This window comes from Pelobates fuscus, chromosome 1, assembly GCF_036172605.1.
Source record: "Pelobates fuscus isolate aPelFus1 chromosome 1, aPelFus1.pri, whole genome shotgun sequence".
Taxonomy (NCBI): domain Eukaryota; kingdom Metazoa; phylum Chordata; class Amphibia; order Anura; family Pelobatidae; genus Pelobates; species Pelobates fuscus.
This window is the reverse complement of record NC_086317.1, coordinates 293,961,198-293,986,946: the sequence shown is the minus strand read 5'-3', so window position 1 is coordinate 293,986,946 and position 25,749 is coordinate 293,961,198. Positions and strand designations below refer to the sequence as shown.

General features: G+C 42.7%; 1 protein-coding gene across 2 annotated transcripts; it reads left to right on the top strand.

Moving 5' to 3' along the window:
• Positions 1-1,619: 1,619 nt before the first annotated feature.
• TCEANC (transcription elongation factor A N-terminal and central domain containing) lies at positions 1,620-10,280 on the top strand. Of its 2 annotated transcripts, none has more exons than XM_063457777.1 (2): positions 1,620-1,691; positions 9,145-10,280. In XM_063457777.1, the coding sequence occupies exon 2, from the start codon at positions 9,163-9,165 to the stop codon at positions 10,183-10,185; it is 1,023 nt and encodes a 340-aa protein (XP_063313847.1). In that variant the 5' UTR covers positions 1,620-1,691; positions 9,145-9,162; the 3' UTR covers positions 10,186-10,280. The 2 variants fall into 2 exon arrangements, with proteins under 2 accessions (XP_063313847.1, XP_063313855.1); XM_063457785.1 differs by lacking the exon at positions 1,620-1,691 and adding an exon at positions 8,344-8,429.
• The last annotated feature ends 15,469 nt before the right edge of the window (positions 10,281-25,749 follow it).

Genomic DNA, 25,749 nt, shown 5'->3' with positions numbered 1-25,749 from the left:
AAAGCGCTGCGGAATTTGATGGTGCTATATAAATATCATCATAATAATAATAATAATAATAATAATAATAATAATAATAATAATATTATATATATATATATATATATATATATATATATATACACACACACACACACACACAAACTTCAGTCCCACCTGAGGACTTTCCTAAGGACTAATAAAATATTGGTCCTGAGGAAAGTCCTCAGGTGGGACTGAATGGTATACCGGCTACTAAACTCATTTGTTCCCACACAGTATAGTGGATGTTCATTGTAAATATGAAGAAATCAAGAAATACTGGAACTTCTACATAAAAAAAAAAATCAGTTAGTGCAGCTTTTTTTTTTTTTTTAATATGATAAAGCAAATGGAATTAATTTAAGAAAGTGTGCAAGGATTTTTGTATATATATATATATATATATATACATACACACATACACACACACACACACACACACACTACAGCCCCATACACAAACACTCCCTCTACAGCCATAAATCGGACACCACAAACAGACCCTTTCACACACACACTACACCATAAAGAACACCTCACCTCGGCACGTATGCAATCCCGCAAAACACACTTTTACCTGCTCTATACCATTATGGGGACACAAGTGGCAAGTCACTAGCAAATATAACACAATTGTGTCATTAAAATTGATTACAATGTGCACACACAGGACATTTTCCTCATACAATAGCACTCTGATCCAACATGCTCGCTTTAAAGGTATGAGGGTGGTTGTCATGATAGGGTCTGGTGGGGTAGGGAGAAGAGGGAAGAGTGGTGACATATAAATCACCATCTATCTTTATATCTTTACCTCTGGTACAATGTGTTAAACCAATAATACAACTAATAAAATTGTCATGTAGGGCAACATGTTCCTAATTTGGCCTGCATTTATAGTTTCCTGTACCATATCTGACAAATCGCACTTCCGTTAATATCCCAGACATACTTCCCAACAGTCTGAGGCTCAGCGTGAGAGTTCTGCATTTGGGCTCCTGTAGCACTGTTTCTGCATCTGGGACACCAGAAACCAAGTCAATATAACACACAGTGCAAGACCATATTCATTGGACACACACTGTGCAAACTATGCAGCCCATGAGTAGGGTGCTTTCACAGTGGTTTCAACATGGAAACCCCCAAATGGGGCTGGCTGTCAGCCTGGCAAACATCCACAGCAGGCTGACCTGCTGCTCCCAAAGCACCAAAACCACTGAATCTTACGTATATCCAATCAGTACATTTATAGGTACAATTATTAGTCTGAAAATGTAGGTTCACATTTCTCACACATCACTGTTTAGTGAATAGATCCTTTTAACACACACACAGATTAAATTATTTTAAAAAAATGTACACACCTCAACCTCAACAAGTGCATAGGGCTTTGTTTTAAATAGAACTATTAAATTATACTTCACTTTTCCTTGCAGTCTTTCTTTCTACAGTGACCCAGTGACCCAGTGACCCTGCTCTCTGCTGTGACTGTCAGCAGCCGTCATTCTCATTTTTATGAATCTCGAGTTTTTTACTTCCTGTAGCGATCTGTATCATGTGACCTATCCAGTCACATGACTGCAGTGACAAAGCAGGGCCTTTTACTAGATGGGAACTAGCTGTTAAATGGCAGATCTACCAGAAGCGTTTTGAAGGTGTATTTTTCAGTAGTGAGTATATCTTGCTTAATATGGATTTATGGGACAGCACTCTTTTATTCTGTCATGTTTGCTGATGACTTAATTTTATTTTTATATAGCTTATATAAATAGACCATGCAAGCATATATGTAGGTAGCCTTTCCTTATCAATATATCTGCACAACAAATGTTAGTTACTTGTTTTAATCCTAATACAGTACTGGAAGCTTTGTGGCATGCATCAAAAAGAGAACTCAATGTTGCCCTTATAAATCTCAAACGTGTTAATTGTCACGTCAAAATTTAGCTTTTATAATATTGCTCAATTTATGTTGAGTGTCATTACTGTCGGTATTTCATATTATGCATTGTGCTACTCGTTATTTAAAATGTTGCACTTTGTCACAAGTTTCGCTTTCACAATGTCACACTATTTATGGCACGCATCAAATATTGTCTATTTAAATTTTTGCGTCATTATATGCCGAATCACGTTTTGTTTTGTTTTTAACCCCCCTCCCGCCTCCACTACATCCAATTGATCCCTTAGTCACCCCCAAATGTCCCTAAGCCCCCCAGATTACCTATTTTTTATTCTTTTTTTTCTGCCCCGATCTTTATTCAGGGCGGCGCCATCTTTGTGTGGGTAGGTGAAGTCCCTGTGGGACACGTCATCTGCCCACACTAGATAGACTGTGAGATTCCCGCACATGCCCAGTGAAACACCTGGGCATGCGAACGGGAATTCCATCTATTCATTCATCAGACAGACGAATGAATGAATAGAAATATCAGACGAACAAACGAACACTGAGTATCAGTGTTCGTTTGTTCATCCAGTTTATTACAAGGAGGGAGGTACCGGCACGCAGCTCCCTCCTTGTAATATGTAAAGATAAAAGCGGCAGAGAGCAGTGCTCCCCACCACTTCATAACCCCCCCAGGTGCCCCTCTCACTCTATGGGGGTCAATATGACCCCCATAATAGCACAAAGGAGATAAAAAAAAAAAAACCTCCCGAATGCCCCTACTCACTATACTGCGAGTAGGGACATGTCTACTAAACAGTGAGCAGCCTCGAATGGTGAAGATGGATTATGGTTTTTTAGCGTCGGATTTTTTTATTTTTCGTCGGGATTTTTTTTTGCGCTCGGTTTTTGTATTTTATTTTAAGTTCGACGCGTATGATGGCTTTTTATTTGGCCTTTTTTGGGGCTGAAAAATGAAGATTTTAGAAAAAAGATGTCAAGTTTAATTTTAATTTTTCTTTACAGGTAAGTTATTTTATTCCCCCCTCACTATTTTTAGGGTGAGGGGGGTAGGTAGGGGATAGTTTGATTTGGGTGGGGGGGGTGACTAGGGGCTTGGGACCCCTAGTCACCTTGATTGGGGGGGATTTTAATTTAGGGCCCCCACCCACCGCTCAGGGGTGGGGGCCGGGGGGAGGACGGTAGGTCCCCCCTCACCATTCTTATCTAGGGCCCCCACCCACCGCTCAGGGGTTGGGCCGGGGGGGAGGACAGTAGGTCCCCCCCCTTATCTTTATTTAGGGCCCCCACCCACTGCTCAGGGGTGGGGGCCAGGGGGGAAGGACAGTAGGTCCCCCCCCTTATTTTTTTTTAGGGCCCCCACCCACCGCTCAGGGGTGGGGGTCGGGGGTCGGACGGTATGTCCCCCCATCACCATTCTTATCTAGGGCCCCCACCCACCGCTTAGGGGTGGGGGCCGGGGGGGGGGAGGACAGTAGGTGTCACCCCCCTATCTTTATTTAGGGCTCCCACCCACTGCTCAGGGGTGGGGGCCAGGGGGAGAGGACAGTAGGTCCCCCCCTCCTTATTGTTTTTTTTAGGGCCCCCACCCACCGCTCAGTGGTGGGGGCCAGGGGGAGGATGGTAGGTCCCCCCCCCACCATTCTTATCTAGGGCCCCCACCCACCGCTCAGGGGTGGGGCCGGGGGGAGGACAGTAGGTCCCCCCCCCCTTATCTTTATTTAGGTCCCCCACCCACTGCTCAGGGGTGGGGGCCAGGGGGGAAGGACAGTAGGTCCCCCCCCCTTATTTATTTTTTTAGGGCCCCCACCCACCGCTCAGGGGTGGGGGTCTGGGGGGTCGGACGGTAGGTCCCCCCTCCACCATTCTTATCTAGGGCCCCCACCCACCGCTTAGGGGTGGGGGCCGGGGGGGAGGACAGTAGGTGTCCCCCCCCTATCTTTATTTAGGGCTCCCACCCACTGCTCAGGGGTGGGGTCCAGGGGGAGAGGACAGTAGGTCCCCCCCTCCTTATTGTTTTTTTAGGGCCCCCACCCACCGCTCAGTGGTGCGGCCAGGGGGGAGGATGGTAGGTCCCCCCCCCACCATTCTTATCTAGGGCCCCCACCCACCGCTCAGGGGTGGGGGCCGGGAGGGAGGACAGTAGGCCCCCCCCCCATATCTTTATTTAGGGCCCCCACCCATCGCTCAGGGGGCGGTTATTAGTTGTTTTTTTTTGGTTTTGTTTTTTTTACAGTGAGCAGCCACAGGCTGCTCACTGCTTACTAGACATGCCCCTACTCGCGGTATAGCGAGTAGGGGCATATTATTTACTAATACTAAGTAATTTTTACTTAGTATTAGTAAATTTGGCTGAAAGAGCAATTTAGGTCTTTCAGCCTTTTAGTAGATAGCTCCCTGATAGCGTGGGAATTAGGGAGTTATCTACTAAGCGGCTGCAAGATGCAGCCACAGCACGAATAGGATCGGAGTTTCATTCATTAGAATGAAATTCCGATACGAACAAAGTGCCGAATTGCATTCTAAAACAAACGAACATACTGTTCTCATTGAGTTAGAACACAATTCGGCAGTTTAGTCTAAAATGACAGGAAGCATCGCGGGAACAGGGAGGAAAGGTGAGAATTATGGGAAAATTGCTCTGACCAGCGGAAATGAAGCACACTTTGCTCCTCCGCTGGTCAGAGCTGGTCAAGCGGAGGAATCCTTCATAAGGCAAAGAGTCCCTACTTTGTCTTATGAGTTTAAAGAAAACTAAAGAAGACAGGAAGAAAAGAATAACAGATCCTGAGAGAGGGGGAGAAGAGGAGTTCGGCATGACAGTGCCGCTTTAAACGCCATGAGCAAGGACTCGTGGCCAATATTAGGAGTTATGAATATCTTTTTGTTAATCGTACTTTTTATTTATAAACATTTTTCGATATAGCCAACTGCAACAAATGTTCCATGCTTATTCATGCTGACCCACATACTCACACAATACTGCACTGTGTTCCCTGTAGAAATCTTCACTGTAAACATTTCTCCTGCCAAGGTCCTCTAATTCCTTATATTAGAGCTGATGGAGGGCCATGCGCACTGGCTTAGAGCTCTCTCCTTACATTCTCAGCTGCAGACCCTGGCTTGTTTTACGTTGTGCTCTAGTAAAAAGCTTTACTGGAGACAACCTCCCGACTCCCGGGTTTAACAGCCTGGCAATCGACTTTTATAAAAGTGCAGATTTTTATTTGTGGGGTAGTATGTTTGGTCTGTGTGTATCTAGGCCAGGGGTAAGCAACCTATGGCATGTGCGCCAAGCATGGCACTCAAGGCTGCCAGAGCCAAACAGGCTCTGGCCTATTAAGAGTCCAAGTGGACTTCAAATATCTGCTAGTGCAACCTCAGCAGAGATTGCAGGTGGTGAGGGACAATCCTCAATTTACACAAAGAGGAATCAACAATGGAGTAGAGCAGGCCATAGCAGCTATCGCAGCTTCTGTCCTTAACCTCTACCTTGCCAGCCCGGTTTCCACTGGACCCTAGCCACCGACACTGCTATATATACACAGAGCTGCAGACGAAGCCTTCTCTTAATTCCTTCTGTAATCTTTACTCTCTTGTTTCCCAATTTCTAATCTTCTCCTCTATCTGCTGCAGTGCGTCCCCCTCTTCCCAGTAAGTAGAATACATACGTATATATTTCCATTATAAAAATTGATACATTGCAGACTTTTACAATAAAGGTCAAGCACTATTTTTTTTTCCCGAGTGTAGCCCAATAACACCTAATGGCAAATGTTTTTGAGAGAAACCAGAAGATTTAGAAAACTGTGGAAACTATTAACTGTGTCATGGAGGAGTTTCAAAAATTCAAGCAAGTTTTGTTTTTTCTTTTTTTTAAAGCTTTCCTATTTTTTCTATAGGTGCTTGTTTGTACCATTTTGGTGTTGGGCCATATCATCAGTAGCTTTCTGCATTTCTCACTGAAAATGTTCTGCCTATGGACAGAGTCAGCTTGATCATGGACTCAAACCATTGCAACCTTGCACTGTGTATTATAATTAATAAATGTATTATTGTTTATACAACTTATATGTCTAACTATTTTTTCTATCTACTTGTCCCACTGTTCAGTGTTTGTGCTTGGTATATGGTTGTATGTGCAGTGTCAGTGCATGTCTGTATAACGGCATTATAAGATTGGTACAGGTAGACTCTGTTGAGAGACGAGAGAGAGATTAACATTGGGTATGACTACTAAATGCAGCCTGCAATTGTCTCCCTTGCTCTAAAACAGGTTTCTAGAAACTCTGGCCCTCCAGATGTTGCTGAATTCCCATGATTCTCTTGCCATCTGTTTCATTCAAAGTATCATGGGAGTTATAGTTCGGTAGCATCTGGAGGGCCAGAGTTTAGAGAACCCTGTTCTAAAAGAAGGTAAAGTTTTGTTTTTCTTCTATTTGTTGAATGTAATTATTAATACTATTAGTGTAAAAATATACATGTTATAAGCAGAACAGATAATATGAAAGGCTAAAACCTGGAACATAGCCATAAGTGGGAAGGGCAGTATTAGGGACAAGATGAGCATAAGTGTTTTCTAGAGAACTAGAGAGTAAATACAATATATAGGCAGATTGTGTATGCTTGTACTCAAAATAGCATAACCATAGCAAGAAACTACATATGGTCCTGTGTCTGTCAGCTTGCATGAGTCCGCTTGACTTGTAGTGTTCCAATTTAACAAATCTATATGACAGTTATGACCCCAACACAAGCCAGACACACTTCACCAGCCATAGAGCAACATCGGCGCCCAACAGGGACCTAGGTAAGAGGGAAAACAGTTTGCCACATTACCAGGAAATGTGGACTGGGTACTCCTGAATCATAACCACTACATCGGTCTGTAGTGGTTATGATGCTTGCAATAACCCTTTAAATGTCCAATTCGCAAACCGATGACTGCAGTTTGTTACACCAACTCCTGCCAGTTTTTACTATAAATACACCAGAAATCCTCTTAACTTCCATGCCAACGTTGTTGGGTGTGTGGTTGTTCTCTTCAGGCTCCTTGTGCCAACTCCATCCAAAGAATGTAATATATTCTGTGTACTCCCAATTTTCTCTTGATGGTGCACCTGTTTCAGACTAGAAGTTCAGTTATTTTGCTAAACTTAATAAATTCCAACCTGGATCAGTAGTGTAGTCCTCATAGGAAATTATATATGTGTTGGCTCGCCCCATCCCCCTATATATATTATATATTAGTAACTCAAGCCCTGTTTGTCAAATTTCATTGGCCAATTTCAATTTGTATTGTTAAACTTCCCCATAAATTATGTTATGTATTCATTGGTCAATTCTCCCAGGATTTTGTCATGAAGCTCCAATTGAGCACATATTCTAAAACCTTTGATGCTAACATGTACTCATTGGTTATTTATAATGACTATCAGTTTTATTGGCTCTTTTAAATTTAATTTGTTAAGTGTCACCATAAATGACACAGCCATTTATGCATTAGTTAGTTCAAATACAAGGTTCTTAAAGGCATCCTATAGTGCCAGGAAAACAAACCCATTTTCCTAGCACTATAGGCTCCTGGAGTGTCCCCCTGCCTCCCGCCCGACATCCCACATCGCTAAAGGGTTTAAAACCACTTCAGCCACTTACCTGAATCCAGCGCCGATGTCCCTTTGCGCCGGGTCAGACTAGACCCACACTCCTCCTGCGCCAATGTCAGCCAGTGGGGGAGACTTAATGCTCATGCATTTCAATGCTTTTATATGGGGAAAATGTGACGCTGGAGGTCCTTGAGGACGTCCAGCGTCAGATAACGGACCAAAAGTCTGTTAGACAGACTTAGAGCTGCAATGTAAACATTGCAGTTCTCTGAAACTGCAATGTTTTACATTGCAGCACTAAGTGCAAAAGGGTCACAGCACCCAGACTGCTTCAATTAGCTGAAGTGGTCTGGGTGCTTACTGTGTCCGTTTAAACATGTACGCATGAGGATGTCCACCATGTTCAAAATCCACATAGAAAAGCATTAATTCTATGCTTTCCTAATGTGCATATCTTGCCGCGCATGTGCATTAGGTTCCCACTCGCGATGATGTCGGAGGAGGCGAAGCCCTCGGGCGCAAGAATAAGGTAAGTTTAAAAAAAGTTGTTTTTTTGCTTTATTTATTTATTTTAATCCTGCCACAAGGGGGACGGGGACGACAGAGGGACACTATAGTGTACCTTTTAAGGCTGCTGGACATTTGCTAGTTATATATAACACATTTTAAGAGAGTTTGTAGGTACCCAGACCTATTAATCTCATGCCCCTGTCTTTTTATTTTATAATTAAATGTATTTTATTTAGTTTTGTAATAGGATGCACCCCTGTCTTTTTAACCCTGCAATTGAAAACATTGATGTTTTCAATTGCATGACTCTAGTGGCTGTCAGGAAGTTGCTCGCGCAGCTATAGCCAAGTTAGCACAGAGAACAGTGCGCCACGGGATGTAAGGTAAATAAAGCTTGACTTTTCAACCCCTGCAGTTGCAGCGGACACCTACATAGGTAAGGGAATAATATAGCGTTAGTGATACATGTTTCGTTTCCTATCTCTATAATGTTTAAAAGTAGTGGGGAAAAAAATCATATATGTTTTAATTTAAGAAGTCTTGGGTGCGCACTGGAAATCCAGATGAAGAAATTATGACATTTGTTGCATGTAGTACATGTCGTGAAAAATGGTACCACGATAAATGGATTTGTCTGTTAGCCCGGTCATATACGGGTTACTAAAATTCGGTGCTATGATCAACGGAGGAGGGAAGGATGTTAAATGTGTGCCTTTCTTAAAAAAATTAAAATAAACTAACAAAATACCTTTTTATAACCAAGGCTACGAATATTTTTATTCAGAATACTTTCTTCTCTCACAGTCAAACATTTATGTAAATGTTGATACTATCTACTCTTGGCCCTTTTAAAGTCTGGAACAAATGTACTATAGCAGGGGTGCCCAAAAGGTATATCCCCAGATGTTTTTAAACTACAGCTTCCATGATGCTTTGTAATTCTAAATGCATTCCAAAAGCATGCAAAGCATCATGGGAGTTGTAGTTTTACAACCTCTAGGGATCTACCTTTTGGGCACCCCTCTACTATAGGGTTTACTAACATTTGCAAAGTTAGTGATTTCATCACACTTCATCTTTTTATGTTTCCATTGGCAGGAATTCTAGAAAATTAATATGGAGTTAGCATGCAGAGCTTTACAAGTGGAGAATCTTCTGCTTGAACGAAAGTATGAGGACATTGCATTTCACCTTACTTATTTTGAAACTTATGATGTCACTTTGGAAATTCTACAACAAACAGACATTGTCAGCGTTATCTATAGAGTTCTTAAGAGCTGCCCACAAGGAGACCTGAGAGGGAGAACGAAGTGCCTACTATCTAAATGGAAAACTTTGTATAAAAAAGGCTGTGTTAAAACCAGTACCTTAAACAATGAGCGTCCTATGTGTAAAGACAATAGAATTTCTGAAAAAGTTGCCATAAGCTGTAGAGACCCACTTCAGCAGAATGATCAAAGAATACTTGATGTTGGAATTCCAAGTATTTCAATGTCTTCTAATGAAGAGTACTTGAATAAGGAGTCTAGTACACATGAACCTTGCTGTAATCACCCCAAGTTTGCTGTGAATCTCTGTCAAGAGAAAATAGCTGTTGAAGATAGTGCTCTAAGGACTACATCTACAGCTCTTCTGTGCCGAGCCCTAACAGAAAATATAGAGTGCCAAGAGAAAGCACAGCACTTGGCAGAGGAGATAGAGAAATACATATTTTCTCTTCATTCTGGGAATGACAAAAAATATAGAAACTGCATCAGAAGTAAAGTATCTAATTTAAAGAATCCCCAAAATAAGCATCTTAGAAGCCAACTTTTCTCAGGAGATTTAAGCCCCATGAGATTTGCTCAGATGAGTTCAATGGAAATGGCTAGTCAAGAGCTTAGGAAACTTCGAGCTAGATACACAGAGGCAGGCATACAGGAACACCAGCTTCCTCAGAGTGCTGATGGAGTCCAGACTAATAAAATTAAATGTCAGAAGTGTGAGAATTTTAACTGCACAGTAACTATGATTTCCAGAGGGACTTTGTTTCTACCTGGTTGGGTGCGCACTGGAAATCCAGATGAAGAAATGATGACATTTGTTGTATGTAGTACATGTGGTGAAAAATGGTACCACGATAAATGGATTTGTCTGTGAGCCCGGTTATATACAGGTTACTAAAATTTGTTGCTATGATCAACGGAGGAGGGAAGGATGTTAAAAAAAATAAACTAACAAGAAACCTTTTATAACCAAGTCTACGAATATTACTTTTTATTTAGCATACTTTCTACTCTCCCAGTCAAACATTTATGTAAATGTTGATCCTTTTATCTACTCTTGGCCCTTTTAAAGTCTGGAACAAATGTACTATAGCAGGGGTGCCTGAAAGGTATATCCCCAGCCGTTTTTAAACTACAGCTTCCATGATGCTTTGCCATTTTAAATTCATGCCAAAGCATCATGGGAGTTGTAGTTTTACATCTGGGATCTACCTCTTGTGCACCCCTCTACTGTAGGGTTTATTAACTAGAGTAAGGTTTGTTCAAGGCAAATTAATTGCACATTTTAGGGATATGCTGCAATAGCACTTCAGACTCTTCAAGTATTTGAGGCCAACATAACTGCGTTGGAGAATTTTTGAATATTTTGTCTTTGAGTCTGTAAACGATCTCCATATAAATCCTACCTGGCTGATAATTTTGCCCAAATGAATGGGTTTGTGCCAATGATATCAAGCCAAGACTTCAAAATATATACATTTTTTTCACCAGGTGATTCAGCAAGCAAGTGCTACATAAAACTTAACATTTCCATGAAATATCTTGTGTATTTAGTTTTTTTTTTTTTTTTTTTTTACATAAACTTAAACAAACGTATGTGCTAACTGATTTGCTGCACTGACTAGTATTCCACTTTTTCTTAGTTAAAGGGACAATGTAGGCACTATAACCATTTTATCTAATTGAATTTGTTATTGTGCCTACTGTCCCCCATAGCTACACTCCATGTTTAAACTATTTTTGAAGTAGTTGAATACTGAATGAGGATCCCTGGCCAACCACAGCTTGCCACTCACTGAAGGTATGGCTAATTACAAACACCTATTCATACCAGCAATGGTAGCTGTGATAGACTGAAAGTGGTCAGTTGACACTCTCAGCTAATCACTGCTGCCCGTTGTGGATGCAGCGAACTACTTTTGTGAGATGAAGTAGTTACAGTGTCCACTAAATGTAAACTATGTTCTGCTACATTTGTGCTACTCCTTCAGAGAAAAGGCATGTTTACATTACAGCCTTGGAACATCTCTAGTGGCCACTCCTCAGATAGGGCAGTGCTGCCCACCTATTCAGCATCTATTCTGCATGGATATGCTGAACATTCCTTATAGAGATTCATTGATTCAATGCATCTATGAGGAGATGCTGATTTTCCATGGCCATTCTCTGAAACTGCTATGTTTATAAAGGAAAAAAAGGGTTAATCCTAGAGGGACCTGGCACCCAGACCACTTCATTAAGCTGAAGTGGTCTGGGTGCCTAGAGTGGTCCTTTAAAGGGACACTTCACTGACCGAATACAAAAACATAAAAATCACTGTTTAGTAGATATATCAACTAAAAACATTCACGCATTTAATTATGCATTTTTTTTTATTGTGCTTACCGTATATACTCGAGTATAAGCCGAGTTTTTCAGCCCATTTTTTGGGCTGAAAAACCCCAACTCGGCTTATACTCGAGTCAAGGTCTGTATTATGGCAATTTGCATTGCCATAATACAGACTGGGGGAGAGGGGGGCTGGCAGAGCTGTAACTTACCTTTCCTGCAGCTCCTGTCAGCTCTCTCCTCCTCTGCGCCGTCCGGTCAGCACCTCGGTCAGCTCCCAGTGTAAATCTCGCGAGAGCCGCGGCTCTCGCGAGACTTACAGTGTAAGCTGACAGAAGAGCAGAACGGACGGCGCAGAGGAGGAAAGAGCTGACAGGAGCTGCAGAACAGGTAAGTACAGCTCTGCCAGCCCCCCTCTCCCCCCCACTGAACTGCCACTGGACCACCAGGGAAGGAGAGCCCCCCTCCCTGCCATATATCAAGCAGGGAGGGGGGACGAAAAAAAATATATAAATAAAATAAGAAATAATAATAAAAAAATAATAATAATAAAAAAAAAGGGGTATAAGGACCACTATGGGAGGGAGGGGGGGATAAGGACCACTATGGGAGGGGGGGATAAGGACCACTATGGGAGGGGGGGATAAGGACCACTATGGGAGGGAGGGGGGGGATAAGGACCACTATGGGAGGGAGGGGGGGATAAGGACCACTATGGGAGGGAGGGGGGGGATAAGGACCACTATGGGAGGGAGGGGGGGATAAGGACCACTATTGGAGGGAGGGGGGTATAAGGAACACTATGGGAGGGAGGGGGGGATAAGGACCACTATGGGAGGGGAGGGGGGGATAAGGACCACTATGGGAGGGAGGGGGGGGTATAAGGACCACTATGGGAGGGAGGGGGGGATAAGGACCACTATGGGAGGGAGGGGGGGGATAAGGACCACTATGGGAGGGAGGGGGGGGATAAGGACCACTATGGGAGGGAGGGGGGGATAAGGACCACTATTGGAGGGAGGGGGGTATAAGGAACACTATGGGAGGGAGGGAGGGATAAGGACCACTATGGGAGGGGAGGGGGGGATAAGGACCACTATGGGAGGGAGGGGGGGATAAGGACCACTATGGGAGGGAGGGGGGGATAAGGACCACTATGGGAGGGAGGGGGGGGATAAGGACCACTATGGGAGGGAGGGGGGGATAAGGACCACTATTGGAGGGAGGGGGGTATAAGGAACACTATGGGAGGGAGGGGGGGATAAGGACCACTATGGGAGGGGAGGGGGGGATAAGGACCACTATGGGAGGGAGGGGGGGGTATAAGGACCACTATGGGAGGGATGGGGGGGATAAGGAACACTATGGGAGGGAGAAGGGGGATAAGGACCACTATGAGAGGGAGGGGGTGGGATAAGGACCACTATGGGAGGGGAGGGGGAAGTAAGGACCACTAGGGGAGGGGAGGGTAAGGACCACTAGGGGAGGGGTGAGTCAGGACCACTGGGGGGGGGGGTGAAGGAACACGGGGGTGGGGAGGTAAGGACCACTGAGGGAGGAGGAGGGGAAGTCAGGACATATGGGGGGGGGAGGGGCGGCAAAAATTTTTTTGCCTACGGCGGCAAATATCCTTGCACCGGCCCTGCACACACTGCATTCACACACTGCATTCATGCACACACACACTGCACTCATACACACACGCTGCACTCATACACACACACATACGCACACACTGCATTCATTATACACACACTGTAAATAAATATTCAATTAATATATTTTTTTTAGGATCTAATTTTATTTAGAAATTTACCAGTAGCTGCTGCATTTCCCACCCTAGTCTTATACTCGAGTCAATAAGTTTTCCCAGTTTTTTTGGATAAAATTAGGGGCCTCGGCTTATATTCGGGTCGGCTTATACTCGAGTATATACAGTACATCTAAAATCTGCAGATTTCATGTCTTCTGTGTTTGCAAGCCCTCCCCTCCTAACCCAGCGCAGACTTTGTACAGCTGACCAATCACAGACTTTCCAAAGTAGAAGAATTAAAAGTCTTTGCAAGGCAAGTGCTTGGAGGAAATGCTGCCTCTTTACCTAAATGATCAGTAGGTAACAGGACCTTTTGTGTGATTTAACAGCAAAAGAGTGGAAAAAGGTAAATTAAAATGTGTATTCCTGACCCTATAGTGTTAAAAATCCAGTCCCCTTACCCTCCTTAAATAGGTCTAAAACTCACCTATTCCAATGCCATTTGGGTCTGCCAGTCAGGGGCGGTGCAAAGAATTTTGGGTACATAGGCGAAGATGCATTTTTCCGCCCCCCAAAAACATCTGCACCTGTGTGCCTCTTAACCTCCCTTTTGTGTTTCTTATCCCATCTTTAAATATCTGACTCCATTTAGTGTATTTTATCTCCTATTTTTGCCTTTGTGTGTCTCCTATGTCTCCTCTTTGTATGACTCTTACATCCTCCCACATTTTGTGTGTCTTACTCCTCCCAGACCCTTTGTGTGACTCCTTTTCTCCCAGCCCTTTTGTGTCTTTTACTCTTCCCAGCTCCTTTGTGTGTGTCTCTTTCCTTCTCAAGCCCCGCTGTGTGTTTCTTTCACATCCAGCCCCTCTCCCTGTCCCTTAATGGTCCCCTCCCTTCTCTGACCCTTACTGTTCCTCTCCCCTCTCTCCTCCTTTCCCTGTCCCTTAGTGTTCCTCTCCCCTCCCCCCTCTGTTCCCTGTCGCTTAGTGTTCCTTTCCCCCCTCCCTCTTTTTCCTGTACCTCAGGTTATTTCTCCCCTCCTCACCCACCCCCATAGTGGTCCCCTGCCCTTCCTGCCCTTCCTGGTGTGCCTCCTACCTTTCTTGTAGCGTGGCTGAGCGGAGCGAATCCCAGTACAGTGAGCTTTTCAGGTCAGTCCTGCCAGGTACAGGAAACAGAAGTTCCTGTACCACGGTACACTCCGCTTGGCCACGCTACAGTCAGGGGTGTATGAACACTGACAGTCACACACACTCAATGACAAACACACAGACGTCTCTGACTGCCAGACTAACTTATCTGACACACTCATTCATTGACAGACACTCACACGCACACTGACAGACACACGCACACTGACAGACACACACACACACACACAAACTCACAGACACACATACTCGAACACACACACACACTGACAGACACACATACTCACATGCGCACACACACACTGACATACACTGACAGACACACTAACTCACACACAAACTCATAGACACACTTACACACACATACTCACATGCGCACACACACAAACTCACAGACACACATACTGGAACACACACACACTGACAGACACACACACTGACATACACACTCACACACAAACTCATAGACACACTTACACACACACTAACAGACACACATACTCACATGTGCGTACACACACACACACACACAAACTCACAGACACACATACTGGAACACACATACTCACATGCGCGCACACACACACTGACATACACACACTGACACACTCACTCACACACAAACTCATAGACACACTTACACACACTAACAGACACACATACTCACATGCGCATACACACACACTGACTCACAGACACACACACTGACAGACACACATACTCACATGCACACACACACACTGACACACACACACTGACAGACACACACAAACTCACAGACACACATACACACTGACATACACACTCACACTCACATGCACACACACATACACACACACAGTAATTAATAAAGTAATTCATAATAAATTAAATTTAAATTTCACACCCAGCCTCCCTACCTGGAGTGCTGGCGTGGGTCTCTCATTGGTGGTCCAGTGAGGCTGCTGGGAGGCGTGCGGCTGAAATGGATTAGGAGGCGGCGAGGGAGCTCTGATCTCTCTGACCGTCTCTCTCGCAGGCTGTTTTCTGATGCCGCGGGAGCCGGAATATGACGTCATATTCCGGCTCCTGCGGCATCAGCAAAAGGCGCGCGAGGGAGCCGGTCAGAGAGATCAGAGCTCCCTCGCCGCCTCCTAATCCACTTCAGCCGCACGCCGCGCCGCTCCAGGGATCCAAGAGGTGACCAGGCAGGAGGGAGCACTTCCCTCCTGCCGGTCACTTGAATTTTGCGCCCCCAGAGCCGGTGCGCCCTAAGGCGGCCGCCTGTGCCGCCTTATGGACGCGCCGGCCCTGCTGCCATTGCTGACCCCACCCCAATTTGTCTCCTCTGCTGAGATCATCAAAATTGCTGATCTCAGCCAATCGAATGCTTTCCAATAGGAAAGCATTGGGAGGCTAATATGCACCAGTGTTAATTTTGGCGGCAAATTTTAATTTAGTTTTAGTCATAGTCTTTTGACTAAAAAGCCATTTTGGTTTTAGTCATATTTTAGTCATCCTGAATTGTTTTTAACATGAGCGCCAAAACACAGCGGTGCACCAATCAGCAGTGGAGAGACTGAATGTTGTGCATCCCTGACCCAGGAAGAACCTGTAGTGGCAGTCTGAGTGGCTACAACTAGAGGTGTACTTAACCCCTTAAGACCGGAGGGCGTACAATTACGTCCTTTTAAAAGCGGCTCTAAACGGCGCAGGACGTAATTGTACGCCCTCCTGTTTTTTGTTACTTACCCGGTCGCTGGCGATCCCGCGCCGGCGATCGCGGTTGGGGGGACTCCCAGGGAGCCCCCCGCGGCACCTCCGTCCTCTTCAGCCCCCCCCCCCCCCGGGCCATGTGAGAGTGAGGTCCTTGCGAGGACCTCACAATCACATGGCCGGGATAGCTGGCTGCTGCAATGCCAGCAGGGGGACTAACTGTAATGACAGTTAGTCCCCCTGCTGGCTGGAAATAAAATAAAATTAAAGGACCACTCTAGGCACCCAGACCACTTCAGCTTAATGAAGTGGTCTGGGTGCCAGGTCCAGCTAGGGTTAACTAATTGTTTTATAAACATAGCAGTTTCAGAGAAACTGCTATGTTTATCAATTAGTTAAGCCTTCCCCCTAATTCTCTAGTGGCTGTCTCACTGACAGCCGCTAGAGGCGCTTGCGTGATTCTCACTGTGAAAATCACAGTGAGAGCACGCAAGCGTCCATAGGAAAGCATTATGAATGCTTTCCTATGTGACCGGCTGAATGCGCGCGCAGCTCTTGCCGCGCGTGCGCATTCAGCCGACGGGGAGGAACGGAGGCGGAGAGGAGGAGGAGAGCTCCCCGCCCAGCGCTGGAAAAAGGTAAGTTTTTACCCCTTTCCCCTTTCCAGAGCCGGGCGGGAGTGGGTCCCTGAGGGTGGGGGCACCCTCAGGGCACTCTAGTGCCAGGAAAACGAGTATGCTTTCCTGGCACTAGAGTGGTCCTTTAAGTTAAATAAGTGTAAAAAAAAAATATATATATATATATATATATATATATATATATTTAGATCATATATATATATATATATATATATATATATATATATATATGATCTAAGTATATATATATACACATATACATACACACACATACACTATCTAGGTGTATTTTAATATTAATATATATATAATTATATATATTAATATCAAATTACACGTAGACAGATACTGATTAAATATATATATATATATATATATATATATATATATATATATATATAATTATTGTTGTATATATATTTATATATCATATAAAAAAATATGTAAATACGTAAAAAAATAAAATAAAAAAAATAATTAAAAATAAAATATAAAAAAATATATAGATGGGGGCGGGGCCTGACAGCCAAGATGGCCGGACGTGTCCTGTGAGAGCTCCTTCACCAAAGGGCACATAAATACCCAATCAGCCTGATATAATGAAGCAAACCACTCAGACTACCCAGCTCTTGAACCAGGACCTCACGCGGAGCAGAATGGTACCAGCCCGGTGCCAAACCGCCACGGAAAGCCCGAACCGGCCACGCGGCCTAATCCTAAGAGGGGCCGAGAGCATGGAGGAGGCGGCCGATCCCCCGACTCGAAGCCCGCTCACAAGCGAGACAAGAGCACAGCCCTGCAACCCCCCCCCTTTGGACCGGCGGGGGTTATCTCGGTCCACTATGGGGATGACAACCCCTGTGAAACGACGAAACCACACAATAAACGAACGGGACCCACGAGGCCCCAGCAAGATGGCGGCGACAGCCTGGGACGGACAGGGCCTACACAAGATGGCGCCTCAGGTCCGACCTGCAACGAACAAGTGCTCGGTCAAGCCACCCTCTCACACACCAGCATTTTATGACCGACTAGGCACCAACCTGTGGAACGCACTAAACACCAGGAGCTGGCTCTACAGGCTGGTAATGAAAGAGGCAATGGCGTGGCTTCGTCCTGCTACCCGACGCCGCTTATGCGGTCACCCACCCAGAGCCCCCTGAGCGGCCCTCAGACAGAAACAAGGAAGGAGGCTGGGGCGGCGGAACATGAAGTCGGACCTCGCAAGCGGTAACACTGGCCCACACGCACACCAGTGCAGGACCACTCAGCACACCCGACCCACTCACCTTCCAGCGGCATTCAAAGCCCCCGACCGCGGCTACACGCCTCTGCGACCCAGGAACCATGCCGACAGCGTGAACGCTAACCGGCACGAAGACGGAGCTCCACTATGGGAAAACTGGGCCTGTAAAATGAAGAGGTCGGCCTTGGAACCAGCTAGGGGCCGGAAGGCGGACTTCCCTTGCTTTTACCGAACCTCATACGCAGATTCAAGCCCTGACCCGTTTGACACCAGAAGCCCGCAAAGGAACATGACACAACTGAGCCGCGACATTGCAAAACACAGTGACTCCCATACCTCTATCAGGTACTTTCCGCAGGTGGGCATCGGCTGAACTCGGACTGGTTGCCCAGCACACATTACCATAACCCACTACTGTGGTACTGAACCCCCTGCAAGAACCAACGGACTGTCTCTGGTGTTCTCATGTTCCCCCCCCCCCTCCCCAGCATGATATGCTTTATTTAGCTAACTCTATTACTGTGTTAGATGAGGGCAGATGGGGGGTGGCACAGACGAGATGAGGATGTATAACCCTGTTATTTTGAATTTTAGAGTGGGCTGTTATTTAGATTTGCGCTTATTTTGCTTCTGTGTTATTAGTGTTATTAGACCAACGACTAGCAAACTTATCAACGTTAAAGTTATTGCTAGCTCACTCTAGCTTATGCCACCACAGTCTTAAGCCAACAAATAACTCATCTGTTTTTCCTTGTTCTTGTGTTGCAAAGGCAATGACATGCCCTGTATGTTTTTGATCGTTATAACACATGCCTTTACTGCTTATTACAAAAAGCTCGGCCTCTCATATATAACACACGCACTGAGGAACTCTACTAATTCACGTAAATCTCTATTCATCGCTTGTATAATCCCTTTCTGGTGAGGCTTTGCTGTGAGACCAATCTTGTTTAATTCGTTAGCTTTCTTTCATATGCTTCTGTTCATAGATATATGACAAATTAACAACAGATGTCCCTAAATAGTATCCTGTAAACCGCACAGACACACCAGTTACATGTTAAACATTATTGAATTGTATAACTCATTGGGCCCAGGTAGACCAACACGGTAACTTATTATGCAAGCCAGGCAATCACTACTAACACTAGGCATAGCACTGACGGGCTTTTTATTTAGCTCTCACAGATCAGCCTTAGCTCATGCCACACAGCCTGTACGGTTCCGTGTAACAACCTTAGGTTGCATGGTCGCACCCGCCATGTAGCACCTCAAGCTAGCCTGTTTCAACTGTGCTCCTGTTAACCAACTCACAAAATATAAAAATGAGGCAAAAGCACTGATTCTCCTGACATATAACTGTCATAACCCACATGATGTTTTGCTTCTGGTTCTCTACCTTATTATTAATACTTTACTCTTGTTCGTACTCTTATTGCAAGCTTACAAAATATAAAAAGAGGCGGTCCCTGAAAAGAGATGTTGTACTGTATTGACATGACCCCAAACTGTATGAAAACCGTACATCCCCTCTTTATTCTGTACCCCATTTAACAATTGCCTCAATAAAAGAAAGATTGACAAAAAAAAAATATATAGATGTGTTTTATTTCGTTCTACCTGTATTGTGATATTAATATATATATATATACTTATATCAAAATACACGTAGAACGAAATAATATATATCTATATACATAAATATATACGTATATATCACTATATATATACCTATATATAAATAAAAAATATTTAAAAAAATTATATATATATATATATATATATATATATATATATACTTATATATACACATGTGTATATATATATACATGTATTAATTCTACACATATATTTATGTAATATTTTTACATAATTAGGTATCCTAATTAATTACAATTAGCGGGACCTGCCTGACAACCCATGCCGAAAGTATAGGGAATTTAATTTGCTAGCACTATATTTAACCCTATAACTTTCCAAGACACCATAAAACCTGTACATGGGGGGTACTGTTTTACTCGTGAGACTTCGCTGAACACAAATATTAGTGTTTCAAAACAGTAAAAATGTATTACAACGATGATATCGCCAGTAAAAGTGACTTTTTTTGCATTTTTCACGCACAAACAGCACTTACAGGGACGATATTATTGCTGCAATACTTTTTACTGTTTTGAAACACAAATATTTGTGTTCAGCAAAGTCTCCCGAGTACAACAGTACCCCTCATGTACAGGTTTTATGGTGTTTTCAAAAATTACAGCGTCAAATATAAGGCTTGTGTTTCATTTTTTTCACATTAAAATTCGCCAGATTGCTTACGTTGCCTTTATGACCCTATGGTAGCCCAAGAATGAAAATTACCCCTATGATGGCATACTATTTGCAATAGTAGACAACCCAAGGTATTGCAAATGGGGTATGTCCAGTCTTTTTTAGTAGCCACTTAGTCACAAACACTGGCCAAAATTGGCGTTTTTTGCATTTTTCACACACAAACAAATACTAACGCTAACTTTGGCCAGTGTTTGTGACCAAATGGCTATTTAAAAAGACTGGGCATACCCCATTTGCAATACCTTGGGTTGTCTACTATTGCAAATGGTATGCCATTATGGGTGTAAATTTATTTCCTGGGCTACTATACAGTCTCAAAGGCAACGTAACCAATCTGGCGAATTTCAATTTCAAATGTAACACGCTATATTTGACCCTGTAACTTCCCAAAACACCATAACACCTGTACATAGGGGGTACTGCTTTACACGTGAGACTTTGCTGAATACAAATATGTGTATTTTATTGCAGTAAAAGCAAACAGTATTATGACATTGACAGTTAAAATGTCATGTAGAAATAAAAAAATAAAAAAAAATCTTATTTTCTCCCATTTTTTTCATATTAAATTATATTTCATAGCTAAATATTTGATATTAAATGAAAGCCCTGTTTCCCCTGAATAAAATGATATATAATCAGGGGGGTGCATTTAATATGAAAGAGGTGAATTACGGTTGGACAGACATATAGCGCAAATGCCAGGGTTTGTTTACATTTTGTTTCGTTCACAACGTGTACATTTGGCTCCTTCCTTAACCCCTTAACGACGAGTGACGGACGAGGTCCGTCACTCAGGGGAATGCGTTAATGACGAGTGATGGACCTTGTCCGTCACCCGTTAAAATTAACCCCAGATCGCCGCAATCGCGGCGATCGTGGGGTTAATGGTGCTCCGGTCTGCCTCTGCATTAGAGGCAGACCGGGAGCACCGGATCCGGCTGTCCCAGTACATGTGCCCGCTCTGACAGCATGTCAGAGCGGGCACATGTGCTCAGTATACTCACCTCCGCCTCCCTGCACTTCCGGGTTCAGTGTGAAGTGCAGGGAGAAGGATCAGTGTTGATCCTGCCCCCTGGTGACAAAAAATAAAGTACAATTAAAATTCCACCCCCTTTACCCCCCCTTTACCCATTTTAATAAAAAATGAACCCCTTCCCTGCCCCCCCCCCTTCAATTGGCAGGGATTACATTTTACTATGATCTGATTTTTTTTTTTTAACCCCTGAGGGTTAATTTTTTTTTTTAACCCTCAGGGGTTAAATGTATTTTATTAATTAATTTAAATATTTTAAAATTATAAATTTAGCTAGCTGGGGAGGGTGGAAGTTAGTGGGGAATTGGGGGATTTAGTATTAGGCTAACTAGGGGTTAACGTTAAAAAAAAGTTTAAAAATAAGCTTTAAAAAGTTAAAAAATTAAGATAAAAAAAGTTTTAATAACGTTTAAGTAAAAAATTAAAAAAAATAAACCCTTTACCCAGTCCAAATAAAAATTAACCCCTTCCCTGCCAGTCGATCACTGCCTACAGTGGTCAAAATACAGTTCACAGTATTATACTGTGATCTAATTTTTTTTAACCCCTGAAGATTAACTTTTATTTATTTTTTAACCCACAGGGGTTAAATTTATTTAATTAACTAATTTAAATATTGTATAATTAAATATTTTGCTAGCTGGGGTGGGTGGGAGTTATGGGAAAATGGGGAATTTACTGTTAGTGCTGCTTACTGCTAGTTAGGGGTTAACGTAAAAAAAGCTTAGAAAAATGTTAAATCTGTAAAAAAAAAGTTTTATGAAAGTTTAGGAAACTTTAAAAAAATTAATAAGCAAAACAACAGTTTAAAAAATAGTTTTAAAAAGTAAAAAAATACATTTAATAACGCTCATTACCACTACACCTGGTACAAGTGAGCGGAAAAATGATCCCACGCTAAGGTTCAAAATATGCCTTTTGAAATACGGTACCCTGGGATCTCTTCTTTAAGAAATGGTATGGCTTTATGGAGTATTTGGTTTATATAGCCTGGTAAAATACTCTAAAATGGGACATGGGCACAGCGTAAAAATTTAAAGTTTGAAAAAAAATGGAATGGCTGTGTCCCAAATGTGCCCCTCCGATGTCCACATATACCTGGCAAAGGTACATACGGGGGTATTTTTGTACTCCGCAGACATAGCTGAGCAACATATGAAGTATTATACAGTGGTAGTACACATATGGTTTGCAAAATATACTGTGCAAACTCACTTTGTGTGTCAAAAAGGCAGAAAAAAACGCTTATTACCACTACACTTGGTACATACTAGCGGAAAAATGATCCCACGCTAAGGTTCAAAATATGCCTTTTGAAATACCCTGGGGTGTCTACTTTAAGAAATGGTAGGCCTTTGTGGGATAGTTTGAATTTAAAACCTGCGAAAATGCTTGGAAATTGCACATAGGCCCAGCGTCAAAATTCAAAGTTCGGTAAAAACTTATATGGCTTGGTCTCCTATATGGCACTGTAGCTTCACAAAATAGTGCCAAAGACATTCATTCCGTATGTAAAAAAATACCCCAAATTATTTTTTACCACATTCTTTTGCATATATTGGTGAAAAAATGGGGGCATGCTAAGGCACAATATGCACCTTATGATATACCCTGGAGTGTCTACTTTTACAAATGGTAGGCCTTTGTGGGTTTTTTTTTGAACAGTCAAACTGTTATAATACCACAAATGGAAGCACAGGCTCATTAAATCCGTCTCTCAAAATTCTACTGTGAATACTGAAAAGGACAGGTCTCCTATATGGCACTGTAGCTTCACGAAATAGTGCCATAGACATGCAATGGGGGTGTCCTTTTACTCAGAAGACTTAGCTAAGCATAATTTGGGGGGTTTGAACTTAGTGGCACATATGAAATATACAAAATGCCCAGCAAAAATGCAATCCGTATGTAAAAAATGCACAAAATTATTTTTTACCACATACTTTGGCATGTAATGGTAAAAAAATGGGGGCATGTTAAGGCACAATATGCACCTTATGAGATACCCTGGAGTGTCTACTTTTACAAATGGTAGGCCTTTGTGGGTTTTTTTTGAACAGTCAAACTGTTATAATACCCCAAATGGAAGCACAGGCTCATTAAATCCGTCTCTCAAAATTCTACTGTGAATACTGAAAAGGACAGGGCTCCTATATGGCACTGTAGCTTCACGAAATAGTGCCAAAGACATACAATGGGGGTACAGTTGTACTCAGCAGAAGTAACTGAACACATAATAAAACTTTGTACAGGAATAGCACACACCAACTTTACAAAATATACATGAGAAGTTCTTTGTTATAAGTTTGTGTGCGAAAACCCCCAAAAAACACAATTTTACTCCAATATTTAGCAGAGGTTGGCGGTAAAATGGCTACGTAGAAAGTGTCAAAACAACCTTAAATAGCCTGTGGTGTCTACTTTATATAAATATATACTTTTGTGTGGCAATTTTGTTTTCTTTTATGGCTATTAAGCTTACAAGACAAACATACCAAATTCTAAAATCACTCCACATTAAAAGTTTATTTTACTCCTTGTGCTTTGTGACCTGTAACTGCCAAAAAAAACTTAAAATCCCAGACACATTATATATTCTGTAAATCAGAACAACTAAATGAATTTAATTTTAATTACTTTCCTTAACCTGCACTAATTGTGCACACATTATTATTGCAAAAACTGTAAAAAAAAAACACACAAACTTTTTCATTTTTTTTTTGCATTTTTCTGTATTTTTTTAATACTAAATAAGCATATATATACTCCTTGGTTCTGCACCCCTCCCTGTTACAGGTGCCTCATCTCAGGTCCCTATTTAGCCTTGTACTGCAGAGAGCCTCAGATGGAATTTTTTCCCAAGTAAGTGGTTAATCTCATAAGAGCAGACATTAGACTGTGAGAGTAGGACCTGCCAAAGATGGGGTACATTGACGTTGTGGCAGGCTTATGCAATGTATGATCATATAATGTAACTAAATCCCCATTTTTTTTGCCTAGATTAGGTGTTTTTAAAAAAAACTTTTACAAACTAATAAAATCTGTCAACATTGAAGTTGCTGTTTAGTAGATAGGAGAGTGCGCTGGATCTTGTGTATTTATTGTATAATATGGCCCCCAGCAGCACCCCATTTAAGCATGTTTAGGTGAGTGCAACCATCCCCCCATGTTTCCTATATATATTTGGGAGTCTAGCCAACTCCTTGGTTCTGCACCCCTCCCTGTTACAGGTGCCTCATCTCAGGTCCCTATTTAGCCTTGTACTGCAGAGAGCCTCAGATGGAATTTTTTCCCAAGTAAGTGGTTAATCTCATAAGAGCAGACATTAGACTGTGAGAGTAGGACCTGCCAAAGATGGGGTACATTGACGTTGTGGCAGGCTTATGCAATGTATGATCATATAATGTAACTAAATCCCCATTTTTTTTGCCTAGATTAGGTGTTTTTAAAAAAAACTTTTACAAACTAATAAAATCTGTCAACATTGAAGTTGCTGTTTAGTAGATAGGAGAGTGCGCTGGATCTTGTGTATTTATTGTATAATATGGCCCCCAGCAGCACCCCATTTAAGCATGTTTAGGTGAGTGCAACCATCCCCCCATGTTTCCTATATATATTTGGGAGTCTAGCCAACTCCTTGGTTCTGCACCCCTCCCTGTTACAGGTGCCTCATCTCAGGTCCCTATTTAGCCTTGTACTGCAGAGAGCCTCAGATGGAATTTTTTCCCAAGTAAGTGGTTAATCTCATAAGAGCAGACATTAGACTGTGAGAGTAGGACCTGCCAAAGATGGGGTACATTGACGTTGTGGCAGGCTTATGCAATGTATGATCATATAATGTAACTAAATCCCCATTTTTTTTGCCTAGATTAGGTGTTTTTAAAAAAAACTTTTACAAACTAATAAAATCTGTCAACATTGAAGTTGCTGTTTAGTAGATAGGAGAGTGCGCTGGATCTTGTGTATTTATTGTATATATATATATATATATATATATATATATATATATATATGTTACATCAAATTAAAGCCCTTTCAGTCCTTTAAAAAACGGTATATAATATGCGTCGGTGCAATAAATTAGTAAAATGCAAATTGCAGTTGAACGCAAACAGCAAAAAATGCCGTTGTCATAAAGTGAAAGACAAGCTTCCGAAGCTCTGTCCTTAAGGGGTTAAGGGGTAACGTAAGCACTGTCTTTTCTGAAAGGGCAGTGTTTACGTTTAAAAACCTGCAGGGACATACTATACT